This window comes from Scyliorhinus torazame, chromosome 22 (assembly GCF_047496885.1).
Source record: "Scyliorhinus torazame isolate Kashiwa2021f chromosome 22, sScyTor2.1, whole genome shotgun sequence".
Classification (NCBI taxonomy): domain Eukaryota; kingdom Metazoa; phylum Chordata; class Chondrichthyes; order Carcharhiniformes; family Scyliorhinidae; genus Scyliorhinus; species Scyliorhinus torazame.
Window position 1 is genome coordinate 87,142,505 of NC_092728.1, and position 16,043 is coordinate 87,158,547.

Consider the following 16,043-nt stretch of genomic DNA (forward strand, 5'->3'; position numbering starts at 1 on the left):
ACAATATGTGGACTATCTGCTCTTGCAAACAGACACAAAAGAGGACACATAGAGCTCTTATCTGAATTACTAGGCCTACTGCAATCCATCGATTGCAAGGTCAACCCCAAAAAGGCCCAGATTTTAAAGGAAACCGTTCTTTATTTAGGCACCATCATCACCCACGGGAAGAGAGAAATTGAGCAAAAATGGATCAAGTCCATCGTTAAATTGCCCCTGCCCCAAAATGTCACTGCACTCCGGTCATTCCTAGGTTTGGTAGGATATTGCAGAAATTATATAGATGGTTTTGCCACCAAAGCAGCCCCACTTTCAGAGCTCCTTAAAAAGAACGCCCCATGGGAATGGCTTCCGCAGCACACAGACGCCATTGATGATTTAAAACGCGCCCTAGGCACAGCCTCCCGCTTTAAAAGTTCCAGACCCAGACTTGCCCTATGCCATAGAAGTAGCAACCACCGACTGAACCCTATCAGCTGTATTCCTGCAAGAACAACACGATCACTTAGGACCTGTAGCCTATGCCTCAAGAGTATTAGACCCCGTCGAGCAAGGATTCTCAGCCTGTGAACGGCACTTGCTTGCAGTGTTTTGGGCAGTACAGTACTTTGCGTACACCACAGGCCTTAACCCAGTCACTATCTTGACCGAGCACACCCCCACGTAACTATTACTAGATGGTAGATTAAAGGACGGTTCAGTCAGCCAAATCAGAGCAGCTCGCTGGACACTACTGTTACAAGGCAGGGACATTACGGTAAAACGCACCAAGGCCCACACATTTCTGGCCAACAATCTCCAATATGCAGGGACCCCACATGAGTGCCAGATCATAGCAGCCCAACATCACACATGATCCTTTATCCCAAAGTCACTGCACCCACGAGCAGACAGTAAGACACAGAATTCCCAAGACACGGGTTGCCTTAAAAATGTATGTAGACAGTTCCTCCACAATCGAAAATGGAGTTATAATTACTGGTTGTGGAATTTACGTGGAAGACGTGCCGGGACGCCCACGAGAAGAGTCTCTTTGAAATTACTCAGCCACCTAGGTTCACAAGTAGCAGAACTCACTGCCATAGCCTCTGGAATTCAGCACCCCAACTCTTTTCCAACCCCCGCAGACATATACTCGGACAGCTGTATGTGTGCAACAGCTTAACAGAATTCCTGCCCCTGTGGGAAGTTCGAGGTTTTGTTTCAGCCGATGGAAAATCCCTACCCTCTGCCCCGTTGTTAAAACACATTCTCAAGACGGCCTCATATCGCACATACGGTATTATTAGAGTAAGAAGACATCATCACTCGTCCCCACACGGTAATGTAAAGGCAGATGCCTTAGCCAAAGCAGGATCACACCACGGTCACTTCTGGCAGCCACCCGAAAGCGAACCGATACACTCAGTCCAGATTTCCCAGACCAATATTGAGGATCTATGCCAAGCCCAAAAAGCAGACTATACCCTCAAACAGGTTTTAGACGGCAACTTCCCAGCCCCCTATGATAAATGGAAGGACTCACTGACTGTACAGGACGGCATAGTTTTAAAAAACGGAATTTATGTGGTCCACACCTAGGACTGAAACCAGCTCATTTACCAATTTCATGATGGACACAGGCATCAGGGGATAGACAATACCATTGCCCATTTAAGACCTTTGTGTTGGTGGTCCGATTTAAAAAGCGATGTAACCCATTATGTCGAGAATTGCCTTATCTGTGCACAGAACAATCCTGAACGTTACTCAAAGAAAGGACAATTACGTCACACCCGACCTGTGAATGGCCCTTGGACAAATTTGCAACTCGATTACATTGGCCCCCTTCCCCCTTGCAGAAATGGTTTCAAGTACGTGCTGGTTGTAATCGACACCTTTACTAAATGGGTAGAAGCATTTCCCTCACGGACAAACACAGCAAAGGCCACCGCTAAGATTTTGACCCAACAGATATTCACACGCTGGGGTCTCCCCCGCAGCATTGAGTCAGACCAAGGTTCCCACTTCACCGGCAGAGTCATGCAAAATGTTTTAACAATTTTTGGGATCAGGCAGAAATTCCATGTAGCATATCACCCCCAATCCAGTGGCATTGTCGAGAAAATGAATCTAACTCCAAAAGTGACCATTAGGAAGATGGTGCAACAGAACAATACCATGTGGGACACGGTCCTCCCATTCGCCCTCATGTTTATTCGGAACACCGTTTCCAGTTCCACAGGTTTCACCCGCCACACTCTGATGAGTGGACGGCCCATGAAGGGTATTGAATATTTATTCGGCCTCGATTTGGCAAGCCCCACAGTAGCTGTCTCACCCACGAAAAAGCAGTCCAACAGGTTACAGACAACATTAAAGCAGCACAACTCGCTGCAGCTGTCCGATTAGGTGCTAGAAATAAGTAGAGTAAAGCCTGCTTGAACAAAACCGTCCACTCCATAGAGTACACAGTCGGTGAGCAAGTAATCGTTTCACTTTACAACCCCAGCTCTTTCCTCTTCCCCCAAATTTGCAGGACCCTACTCCATTTCTGACAGTGTACAAGATAACATACCCCAACGGTAAAACTGGTTGGTTCCACATCAACCAACTCAAAGTCTACGGATCCCAATGTAGCCACTCCCACCACATCTCTCTGGAAATAGGAGACGATTCCGCCCCGCCCATCGACAACCTAGTCCGACCCCTACGCCAACCCTCCCCCAGCCATGCCGGCATTTATCCCTTGTCTACACCCACAGACTGGAACTTGTCTCCGCCCACAGGCACAGACTTTCACCTTGAACTTGACTCCGACGACAGCGAGAGGCTCCCGGATTTGATTACTATCCCTGAACACTGGCGCAATCTCTCTGCCCCAAGTCACCCCAGCCCCTGGAACCAGGACTTAGATATCTATGACCCCCTATTTGCCCTCCCCCAGACACCGCCACAGCCACCGCCCAACCACAGTAACTTGCCCTCCACTCCCACCGCCCCTATGTCTCACTATATTTGGCACTGCAACAACTCTTGCAGACTAGTAAGGCATGACGATTCAGATTATCCAACGGCCCATGCAGCCATGGCACAGAAACGGCAGACGCAAGTCTGGCAACCGGAAGATGGTGATGATTCAGATACTGACTCTCGTTTCGGTAATGCATTTACAACACTCTTTGGTACAGAACCCTGAGGTGTTCAGATGATGAGAAAGAGACACCGCCTAAGTATTAAGGTGTCCAAGTTCTGATGGAGCCTGCCCGCCTTTTCCTTTTTTCTACTACATGATTTTAATTCAAGTCGCTCGACACACAATTACTCTTCTGATTAGAGGGTACGATGCCCCATGGCAGTTAAAGGCACAGGTTTGTCAGAAAACAGATCACCATTCTCCCAGCCTTTCTGACAAGTTTCCACATGACTACAAACTCTTACCGACCACTCAGGTCACCCAGGTATGGAGTAACGGCACTGATCCCCACCCTACCTGAGGACCTCAAATGCATCAGGTCAGTTAAGCTTGTGTAGTGGAGTAACGGCACTAACCCCCACCCTACCCGGGGATTCCACCCATTCGTCTCCTGCAGCGGCCCACACGCACCTCATGTTCCCATCACTTCATACACTCTGGAATGGTTCTCTACACTCTGCACTGTCTTTGGCAGGCCTTAGTTTCACCTTCTCTTCTCTCCCTTTGGCTGTGGTATAAAGAATGCATTTTGCCACGTTCTGTACGCTCACCCCTTCTTTCCTTTACCTTCCGCGAACCCCTTGTCGCTCCTCACCTGCTATTTACACATGACACGATTGGTTGCTATACACGCTGCTACATGCGAACTACCTCTGAACCCTGGGACGAAACTCTACAAAACCAACCGCCCTGAAATTCGGCTGGTTAAGATAAGCCTCGACCTCCCATGGTTGTGATTGAAGAAAAGACTGGTCGGAGAAATTGTCCGCCCACTGCCCGCATCAACCACAAGCTGCGAGAGTCTCTGTCCTTTGAAAATTTGCATTTCTTGTCTCTCCAAAATGATATTTCAAAACAAAAATGAGGGAGTCACACATGGTGACAATCATAACGGGTAATTGGAGTAAGGAGAGAAAGACTAATAAAATGAGATATTAACCGGAGATAATAACAGATACTATGCTTGCACCCCCAGGATTACAACGAAAACAGAAAACACAGGATGAAGCAAGGACTGCTGACATGCATTTGGATCATCGCTGGACTTCTGCAACTGCGCGCGCAACACGCGTTCGTTACAAACCTCTCACCAGCCGCGAACGCTACCACCCAACAGGCCACCCCCAGCCCGGACACTACACCACACATAAAGACAGACACCGAAACCCCCACTTGGTGCGAAAACATTGCCAAATGGACCCCCCTTTCATCCACAGTAAAGGCCCTTCTAGTAATTGCAGTAATCTACAGTATCATTCAGACACTCCGACTCCGTAAATGGCGAGCAAAAGCCTCCCGCTCCCCGATATATACAATCCGATCCCCCTTCTTTGGAATTCAACAAAATTAAACACATGTACTAATCGCTGCTAAGAATAAACCATGTACCTCTTTTAATTTATTAGGATTAAGTAGGAATGTGATCCTGCTGTTTTAAATTTTGTACTGTATATAAGTTCTTTGATATTCACCAGCAGCATGAGAGTAGCTTAGATAGTGTTCGCTCGAGATCGACTGTGCAGATGTTTTATAGTGACCTAGATTATAGTGACCGTTAGAGATTAATTAACTTATGAATGTATTAACAAAATATTAGGTAAATGTCCCAAACCATAAGATAGAGGAGAGTAGAACCTTGCCTTGACCAAGGGTGATCGGTCCACCAAGGATGAACATGGATCAAAAGTGTGATCCACCACGTTTCACGTTCAGTATCAAGAGGACGGGATGTAGCCATCTAAGGTGGCCACCTGCAAAGGACCTTGGCAATTATGGCCAACCCAGGACTCCGACAGATACAGAGCCTATGTGTATCTGAAACACAGGTAACCAGGCCTGATCGAAACCTGGCCCATTTTCCCAGGACAATAGAACTCCAATCAAGAAATCGGTACAGCCACAGACTGATCGGAGCCACTGCCTTTAAGCAGAAAGCCCAACTGCCAAGGTCAATGACCGCTAAGGACCCACCCAGCTACCAAGGCACCCGCCCCTTTATTGGCTGAAATTGAAGACCGTGATCAAAGCCCTTTCGAACTATTGGGTCCATGGTTAAGGACCACCCCAAAGAGCACAAAATCCCAGAGGGATAAAAGAGAGCACAGCTATGTGTTCTGTCTCTTTTGGATCTGGCCTGTGCCAGCCCAACTGTAGCAGGAACAGCCAGCTAAATTCAAGACCAACGATCGCTACCTGATGGAAGAGCTGCTTTCTTCGAACCAGCCAAGTGAAATCCAGATAAAGGCCTTACCCATTTGCACAGTGCCGGTTGCCCTGAAGTTAAGTATAGGTTATTGTAGCTGATAGGTGTAGTTTAATTCATAGTAGATATTGTGTTTGCATGTTGAGGTAACTCTTGTGTATGTAAATAAACTATCTTTTGAACTAACTAATTGGTTGTGTGGTCATTTGATCGATATAAGGGAAGGCTTGTGGTTCACCAACATCATTAATATTAGCAACAGTATTGGCGATGCTGTTGGGATTGAAACAGGCAACCGTATGTGTGTGACTGGTTTAATTAAACTGAAGGCAATTAGATTGAACAGGTGAAAACATCAGGAAAGGAGGTGTGAAGGCAAGTGGTTGAAATGGTAATGAACAGTTGGGAAGGGGGCGGCGGCAGTGGCAAGGAAGCAACTTGACTAGGAATTTACATTAGACAGATAAGAGAAATGATTTTAACGTTGATTGTGGATTTCAAAAGAAGCATGTATAATTGGGTAATCGTAAATATGTGAGGCAATGTAGTAAGTTTACTTCATTAAAAAGATCAATTCAGGGATGTCGACCTTCTGAAGGATTGTAGAAACAATAGAGTGGAAGATTAAAAAGAAAATACATATAGAAAGTGAGACCCAAGGCTGTTGTGGTGTGGCTGTGAGATCTTGACCAAAACTGTGCGCACTCAAGCCAGACCTGTGAACATCAGTGTGCTGCCTCTTAGAGGAGAGTCAGTGTGAGATTTTCCCCAGGCCGACATGGTGGCACAGTGATTAGCACTGCTCCCTCACAGTGCCAGGGGTCCGGGTTCGAGTCCAGCCTTGAGTGGCTGTGTGGAGTTTGCACGTTCCCCCCATGTCTGCGTGGGCTTCTTCCGGGTGCTCTGGTTTCCTCTTTTAGTCCACCGATGTGCAGGTTAGAGGAATTGGTCATGCTAAAACAAAATGTCCCTTAGTGTCCAAAAGGTTATGTGGGGTTGCAGGGATAGGGCAGGGCGGATAAGCTCTGGGTGGAATGCTCTTTCAGCGGATCTGTACAGACTTGATGGGCTGAATGGCCTTCTTCTGAACTGTAGGGATTCTATGATTCTAGAGCAGCAGGACATTGTGTGGTAATGTGACTGGAAGTTTTATAGATTTAAAAATCAATACGATTATTGCATTCAAAAGGGGTTTTAGCTCCCATTTAAGCCAATGTTTTTTTCGGAAATGTTGGCAGAAGACGTGTTAGCTGTATAATGGTGACCTTGTGTTTTTAACTGTTTGGTTTCTTTTTCATTTATAAATGTTTAAATTTAATGTCTAAATTCATCACAAAAGGTCTGAGAGTTACTTACCTTGATTTCAAATACCTCCTCCTAATATACAAATTGTAAACCATTGTGACGGCTTGTTTCTCTTTGAGATTTGTGCAGCCAGGCACTTAACATCTGCTTTGCCGTGACAAGGATCTCAGAATTGATACAGCACAGAAGGAGCCTGCGTCGGCTCGCCAAATGAGCAATCTCTACATCTTTTCCCCTTAACCCTACACCGATCATCAACCAATTCCCCTCCCCGAATGCTTCTGTGCTGGAAATTTGCCTATTTAGAGAATTCACTTAAAATGCTAAATTGTTTTATTATCCTCATTATGGTAAATGTTTCGTAGATGTGATCCAGTGCAAATTTAGCTATTCTTGACAAATACATGAATAGGATGGGAAAAGAAGTGTAAAACATTTTGGGTTAGACGGGCAGCATGGGAGGGCCTAAGAGGGTGTACTGATTTCAAATCTTTTCACGATTAAAGAAGCTTTACTAATTGTTTGTGCAAATCAATCATAGAAAATTTGAAGTTTCGGGAAGATCACACACCTACTGCAAGGATGATGTTGAGGTTGAAAATAAAAGACCGAATGTTGTGTCTTGCAGAGTCAAATCACTTTAATGGATGTCCCGGTATTCAAAGCCATACAACCAGAGGTAAGGCACAGCATTTTACACTGATTTTTTTCTGGGGTGAGGACGGGCACGGGAGGAAGCTGGATGTTTCGATAATGAATTAAATAGCCTACCAAATGCTTAACCGTGCCTTTATAGGTTTGTGATTGTTGTTGCAAGGACAATACTTTAGCAGAAACGTTGGGCAGGATTTTGCATCTCTTCCCACTGGCAGGATTTTCCAGTCCTGCCGGAGTTGACCCCTGCCGTGGGATGGACGAGCCATTCAAAGCACTGTTTACCTCGGCGGGGCTGGAAGATCCAATGAGAAGGGGCCTCCGCCACGAGAAAGGCTGCCGCGGGGCTCTGGAAAATTCTAGCCGATGTCTTTTTTAAAACATAATGCAAACTCCCATGACCTTCGGGCGCATGGAGATGTGGCCAAGTGGAATTTCCAGGTGAATTGGGTTTAGAACAAGCTCATATTTATAAAGTGCCTTTAAAGCAATGGCATGTCCCAAGGGGCTTCATAGGTGTGGTGTAAAGCAAAGTACGCCACCAAGGAGGTATTAAGTCAGATGACCAAAGGTTTGGCCAAGCAACGGTTTTAAGGATCACCTTTTAAAGAGGTTAACGAAGTAGGGAGGTGGAGAACTGCACGGATGGAATTTCTGAGCTTCGGGCTCCAGTGATTGACGGCATGGCCATCATGCCAGAGCGTGGAATCCCCATCACGAATGCCAACAGATTCCCTCAAAGAGCTCAGGAGGCCAGAATTAGAGAAGCACATAGATCTCGAAGGGTTGGGGGATTGGGGGAGATTGCAGAGATTATGGAGGCGAAGTGAGGAATTTGAAAAAAAGGATAAAGATCATTTTCAAATCAAAGCGTTGTTTGACCAGGTGCCAATATCGACCAGCGAGCACAGGGACTTCTTGCAAGTTAAGGCACAGGCAGAAGGGTTTTGGATGACCTCCAGTTTTTGGGGGTGGAATGTGGGAGACCAGCCAGGATAGTATTGGAATTGTCGAAGCTGGAGGTAACAAAGGCGTAGACGAGAGTGTCAGCAGTTGAGCTGAGATGCGGGTGAAATCAGGCGATGTTAGAGGTGGAAATAGTCGGTTTTATGAATGAGGTCAGGAGTTCATCATCGTGTCAAATATGATACCAGTGTTGTTAGGAAACCATACCTTATAAATAAAAAAAATGACTAGGCGCTGACTGGTGGAAGATTGCTGACAAAGTTTTTTAAAAGGACCAACGCAGCAAGTTGTTAAACTACGATTAGTCAGGTGAGTTTTGTATTTTCCTGTACATACTCCGAATTACTGAAAGTTTGCAGAAAGTTCTGAATTAAATGACCCTGTGTGGGGTGCACTCACTTGAATGGACATGTTGAGGCAAAACCATTTGTGGAATTTACACCTATTGTTTGTGGACAACAAAACTCTGAATCCATGAACACCCAGACACATTGTCAGCATGACACATAACAAAGAGCAGCAGACAGACCAATTCATCATAAGTGGGTGTGAGCAACCACCATGCATTTCCCATTGTGCAACATGTCTTCTTTCTTTAAATTATTCATGTGGACAATGGAAGTCACCTGAGTGAAACAAACTTCAGTTAACAAATCTTTCTCCCAGAACCAGGGAGTTAAGTCCAGTCTGGAAACCAACAGGACAGAACAGGGGACAGAAGGTCCAAGAGAACACTCTTGATTTCTCTCTCTCTCCTCTCCACACTCACCACCCACATGATAGCTCAGACCCTGCCTGCTGTTTGACTATTGACGTGCAGGAGTCAGAGGTTTTAAAGACCTGAACCCAGCAGTTGCTGTCTCTTGAAGAATAGATCCCGGAGATCAATTGTCCATCTCCATTGTCAAACCACGCCAACACCAAAGCTGTAAGGACCACTGAGCTTGGCCTGAATTCACCCAAATTACTAACCTACGAGAACATTAGAGCTTTAATCTTTATTGGGCTCCATTATATCACTTAATCTCTCCAACTCTGTAATCTGATTTTCTGTGTGATAAGAGTGACTTGTTCATGAAAGTTAGTGTTTTCATTTGGTTGAGTATAATAAATATGGGCAGCATAGTGGGGCAGTGGATAGCGCTGCTGCCTCATGGCGCTCAGGTCCCAGGCTCGATCCTGAATCTGGGTCACTGTCCGCGTTGTCATGATATACATCAGCATATCATGGTGCAATCACACACACACTGACACACTGATGGACATACAGTAGGACCAACCAGCATACACAACATCGCAGCCAATCACCAGTGAGAGCACACGCACTATAAAGACAGGGGACACCAGAGTTCCCGCTCTTTCTAGCAGCAGCCAGCTCAGAGCACAGAGCTCACAGCCTGCGTCTCAAACATTCACCATGTGCTGAGTGCCTCACCTAGATAGTGATAGGACAGGGTTCACAGATAAGCTGGTAATGCACGTACCCAAGCTTACAGTATGTTATTACAGTTGAGTTGTTAATAAAATAGAGTTACACCATCTCCAGCCGTGTTGACCTGTTTGTAGACCAGAACACCCAACACGACACGTGTGGAGTTTGCACATTCTCCCCGTGTTTGCGTTGGTCTCGCCCCCACAACCCAAAGATGTGCAGGGTAGGCGGATTGGCCATGCTAAATTGCCCCTGCTAAATTGCCCCTTAATTGGAAAAAAAATGGTTTGTTACAATTTTTAAAAAAAAGAGTACAATAAATACCATCCTTTTTATAAAAAACAAGTAATTCAAGGAAACCTGTCTGTTGTGTCTTTTGCAGTCACTGCATGTTAACAGTGGGGGGAAAAACCCAGAATTGGCAAACAAATCCTTTTAATAAAAAAACAGTTGTGATCGAACAAGAGGAAGTCTGGACAGTGGAGTTGAGCCTCCAAACAAATCAGCCATGATCTTACTGAGCAGGGTTGAGGGGCTGAACGGCTGGTTCCTGTACTTTAAAAAAAAAAAAAAAAAAAAATGTTTTTCTGACTATGCTGCAGTGTTGTTAAAAAGGTCATGAATTAACTTTAATCTTACAGGTACAAAATATCTTTTCATGTTTTTGCATGCAACATAATCTAAAATAATAACAGTGTGGTATGCGATGGCTTTGTCGCTTTAATCTTTCACTATTGGCAATTAATAGCAATCAGAGTTATTTTTCACAGTTCATTTACATTATAACTGGCAGTAACCCCCGGAAATTATGCTAGTTTTGTGAATTTTAGACATTAACAGACGTGAAAACCAGCAATGACTTTTTTTTCAAAATGATCATGCTGCTAATTGATCAGGAAGGCAGAGCAGCAATTGATCAGGAAGGGAGAGCAGACGATTGATCAGGAAGGGAGAGCAGCAATTGATCAGGAAGGGAGAGCAGCAATTGATCAGGAAGGGAGAGCAGCAATTGATCAGGAAGGGGGAGCAGCAATTGATCAGGAAGGGAGAGCAGCAATTGATCAGGAAGGGAGAGCAGACAATTGATCAGGAAGGGAGAGCAGCAATTGGTCAGTAAGGGAGAGCAGCAATTGGTCAGGAAGGGAGAGCAGTAATTGATCAGGAAGGGAGAGCAGCAATTGATCAGGAAGGGAGAGCAGCCGTTGATCAGGAAGAGAAAGCAGCCGTTGATCAGGAAGGGAGAGCAGCAATTGGTCAGGAAGGGAAAGCAGGCAATTGATCAGGAAGGGAGAGCAGGCAATTGATCAGGAAGGGAATGCAGGCAATTGATCAGGAAGGGAGAGCAGCAATTGATCAGGAAGGGAGAGCAGCAATTGATCAGGAAGGGAGAGCAGCAATTGATCAGGAAGGGAGAGCAGCAATTGATCAGGAAGGGAGAGCAGCAATTGATCAGGAAGGGAGAGCAGCAATTGATCAGGAAGGGAGAGCAGCAATTGATCAGGAAGGGAGAGCAGCAATTGATCAGGAAGGGAGAGCAGCAATTGATCAGGAAGGGAGAGCAGCAATTGATCAGGAAGGGAGAGCAGCAATTGATCAGGAAGGGAGAACAGGTGTGGTGCTCAGAACAGCTCACAGTGACTTCAACTGGGGTCTAACCAGGGTTTGATACAGCTGCAGCATAACCCCTGTGTCTTTATTTTCCAATCCTCTAGATATAAAGGCTAACATTCCATTATTCCTTTTGATTATTTTCTGCATTTGTTCCTGGCATTTTAAAGACTCTATGCACCTGAACCTCCAAGCCTCTTTGGACTTCCACTCTACCTAACCTCGTTCCATTTAGAAAGTACTCTGCTTTATGTTTTTGGTTGAAAATGATTGCGTTACATGTGCTTACATTAAATTCCATCTGCCACAATTTTGCCCTCATTGATAAGCATGATTAATGCAAGTGTGTTTGACGAAATAGGGAGATTCCTCCGTGTATGTCGCTGCTCCATAATTCTGCATTAATTGTTGATGACCTCGAGTAGTTTTAGTCAGGGTCGCAATAAATATTTTTTAAGTATGTTGCATCATAACAGGTTATTATAAAGATGAATGGCCCGTGCAGATTTTTCTTGGTTAATAGTTGAAATCTTCCAGCTTTGGTGATTTGGCATACTTTCTTTTCATTTCTTTTTGAGCTTTCTTTAAAAGCAGAAATGGAGCAGGGCAACTGTGATTATTGAACATTTACACGGCCCATCTTTCTTTCAATGTACAGTAGCCTCGTGGTTGCGGTACTGAACTATAAGATTGACATTGATCGCAGGAGTCGGTATTCTCTCCAAGCTACTTGTCTGTCTATTCTTTTCTTTCAGCTGGAGAATTTTGTAAAGCAGATTGGTGTCTTGTATATTTACATTGCCGTCTGGTCTATTCCAATCTCCCTAGGCTGGTGTTTATTTTTAGTTCTCACACTGTCTCAAATAAAAACCCGAATATTATAGTCCTGCCCAAACTTTTAACTCTTCACAACTAAAGTAAGAATCTTTTTGTCTGCCAATCCTGCCGTCCCCTTTCGCTCCAATTTTTTTCTTCGTTGCCTTCCTTTTTTAAAAAAACAAACAAATTATTTCTACCAGTTTGTAATAATCCCCATCGGGTTTGGGACTGTGGAATATAGCCCCCCCCCCCCACTCATTGAGGGGAGAGGCGGAGTTAAAAGCCGGACCCACTAACACTGTATGCTGTGTTGTGACCTTTACTTTTGCCTTGAGAACAAACCCATGTTTATATTACCTTCTCGGCCCCCTGAAAGATTTTATACTATTACTAAATAACATACTATCTTCTAACTATTGTCTATCTTCTTGATTTTAAGCATTGCGCATTGTAGTGATGCTTGTGGAATACTGCAGGAGAATACATCAGTGAACAGATAATGACACATACACTCAAAAGAGACAACCCTTAAATTGTAAATGGAGTAGAAGGGTGAAGGGTTCCTGCGCCTCAATGCATAGGTCATTAAAGGTGGCAAAGTAAATTAAAGGAAGAAAAGAAATAACTTTAATTTATATGTGGCATTTCATGATTGTGGGACATCACAAACCACTGAACAGTGAAGTACTTATGGTGTGTAGTTACTGTTGGGACGTAGGAAAACATAGGGCCATTAAATTAGTGGTGGCACAATGGTTAGCACTGCTGTTCAGAGTCCGAGACCCGGGTTCGATTCCACCCTTGGGTGACTGCCTGTGTGGAGTTTGCACTTTCTCTCCGCATCTGCGTGGGTTTCCTCCGGGTGCCCCGGTTTCTTCCCACCGTGCAAAGATCTGGAAGGTCCACCTGCAGATACATCCTCGCCGCACTGTTGTGGCGTTCCAGAATTGTAGGCGCTTCCATCCTGAACTCTGGATACAGCCCCACGGTTTGTTCAGATGGGTCCTGCAATCTGCATTCTATGTTGTTCTGAAGTGTTTCATGCTGGCGTTTTCCTGCTGCGGAGAATCTGGCGTGAGGGATCACGCCTTCATTTGCATCCTAGTAATGGGATGCAAAAGAGGTTCATGCTGGCCTCTGGTGGGTTTTCTAAACTGCCATGGCAGGCACCAGTGGAAGATCCCACTGCAAATTCATGTTGGCGTGAAACAGATTTTTTATTTTTTTTTGAAAATGTTTTTATTGAAGTCTTAATTTATATACAAAATTTATGGAAACAACACAATATCACAACAGCAATAACCCCTCCCCCTTCACAACACCATAAACTAACCCCCCCACCCTATCCCACTCCCATAACAGCTAACAGTGACCAACTCTTTATAAATGGCTTCCATCTAGGGTAAAACCCATCCACCGACCCTCTTACGATGAACTTGACCTTCTTGAGGTGCAAAAACTACTTCAGGTCACCCAGCCACGCCGAGGCACTTGGCGATGGATTCGGCATCCAGCCCAAGAGGGTCCACCGCCCCCTTGCCAAAAGCGAGGCAAAGGCCAAAATGTCAACGCTCGCCCCCATCTGGAGCTCCAGCACATCTGAGACCCCAAATGTCGCCACCAGTGGGCACGGCTTCAACCCCATGTTCCGGATTGCCGACATGGGATCAACAGAGGACCTACAGAAGCTCACCAGCTTTGAGCACGACCAGGATGTTTGCACATGGTGTGCCGGCTCTCTCGAACACCGATCACGTCTATCCTTCACACTTTCGAATAAACGGCTCATTCTGGCCTTCATGAGGTGCGCTTGAAACACTTCTTCGCGCTGAATGAGACTCAGCCTCTCACAGGGCGACGTTGAGTTCACCCTCCTCACTGCCTTGCTCCAAACCTCCTCCACAATTGGCCCTAGCTCTTCTACCCACTTTGCCTTCACTCCCTCAACCGAGCCCGTCTCCTCCCCCACTATCCGCTGGTATGTCCTTGACGTACTGGCCGTCTGACTTTGAGCAAGATAGAAGGCTACTTCTCCGAGAATGCTGGAAAGTACTTTATGACCTAGCTATGCACCTGGAGATACCTGAACTCATCCGTGTCCATCAGCCCATATTTCTCCTTCAGCTCCCCCAGGCTAGTAAACCCACCTTCTAAAAATAAATCACCCATCTTCTCCAACCCCTTCTCCTTGCACTCCCTAAACTTTGCATCCAGCCTTGCAGGCTCGAATAACTGGTTTGCACAGATGGGAGATATCCTTGAGGTGGCCTTCATATTGAAATGAGTCTGCCCCCAAATTACTAACGTGGCTACTACCACCAGACTCTGCTTCTACCTGGACTCACAACTCCATGAATCCCCACCTCACTCAGCACTTCTTGAGCATTGGCCGCCCAATAATAATATTGAAAGCTTGGCAAGACCAAGCCCCCTGCTGGTCTCTCCCTCTGCAGCATCACCCTCAGGGCCCTTACCTGCCCAAATAAACTCACTTACCAGCCGGTCAATCTCTCTGAAAAATGCCTTCGGCAGAAACACCGGAGGAGGCATTGGAATAAAAATAAAAATCTCTTGGGGGCAGCACGATGGTGCTGTGGTTAGCACTGCTGCCTCACGCCACCGAGGTCCCAGGTTCAATCCCGGCCCTGGGTCACTGTCTGTGTGGAGTTTGCACATTCTCCCCGTGTTTGCGGGTCTCGCCCCCATAACGCAAAGATGTGCAGGGTAGGTGGATTGGCCACGCTACATTGCCCCTTAATTAGAAAAAATGAATTGGGTACTCTAAATTTATTTTAAAAATAAAAATCTCGGCAAGATATTCCTCGTAATCGATTGTACTCGTCCTGCCAGGGATAGTTAGAGACCGTCTTTGCAGAGCCGCCTTGACTTCCTCCATCAGATTTGTAAAGTTCAACCGCCAGAGCTATCCCATACTCTTGCTATCTGGACCCCCAGATGTGAAAGGGGCATCCTGCCATCGTCTCCTGCCGTGCCCGCCATCGCCGGCGGGAGCTTGGGCGAATTCTGCTCATTGAAATTTCCGATTGTCGGAAACCTTCACAGCATTTGGAAATGAGGGTGGGATATAGTGGGTGTTGTGAAGGAGGTGGGTGATTTGTTACGTTGTAGGTGTAACATAAGCGGCTTCCTTGTGGTGCACTTGATAAAGGACGGTTCAGACATGGAGATAACTTCAACATGTTGATTAAACTATTTACACTTCTATTACTCTGGTTCGACACTACTACTAATCCTACTATAGCTACCCAGACTGACTAACCAGTTGCTGCAATCCCCGTGGTGGGTGTAATATTGAATCAACCTTGTGCCTCTACTCACTGACTGTCTCCACTGAAAAGAGGCAGATCATGTGTGTGGTGTCCTTTATATATGGGTTGATGTAATGCCCCCTTGTGGTCGTGTCACCTCCTTGTGTATCGTGAATATCTATTGGTCGCGTCCTATCTAACTGATCTATTGGTTGAGTGTGTGTGTGATGTTTCTGGTGCTCCCTCTAGTGTCTAGCTAGCCTATATGCATTTACATTGATGCACGTCACCATAGTGGGGTCGCCACTCTGCAGCCTCTAGCCCGATTAAATGGCCACTCAGGCCAAACTCGCCTCAGGTGGAGGAAATTCAATTCCACCCAAGATGTGAGGTATGAGAAATTGTACCAAGGCACTTGTGTCTGTGAAGTTCAACAATCAACTGAGTTTAGTCTATTTTTTATTTCCTTAAGAATGGGGGGATTGAATCTACTGTTGAATGATGGATTCTATGGATTTTGTTCTGGCAAATGGAAAGAAAAATAATTGTCAAAACGTGTGCTTTAAGATCTTACACCAAGATTATAATAACTCTGTGGAGTTGTGGTGTGGC

The 16,043-nt window shown here is 45.6% G+C and overlaps 1 protein-coding gene across 5 annotated transcripts in view; it reads left to right on the top strand.

Moving 5' to 3' along the window:
• Window positions 1-16,043, top strand: part of LOC140399187 (ras-specific guanine nucleotide-releasing factor RalGPS1-like) — an 839,817-nt gene that overhangs the window by 202,703 nt on the left and 621,071 nt on the right. For all 5 annotated transcript variants that reach the window (XM_072488521.1, XM_072488520.1, XM_072488522.1 and 2 more), the window contains exon 5: window positions 7,312-7,362. In XM_072488521.1, the coding sequence (XP_072344622.1) occupies window positions 7,312-7,362 (51 nt within the window). The remainder of the gene's footprint in view (window positions 1-7,311; window positions 7,363-16,043) is intronic.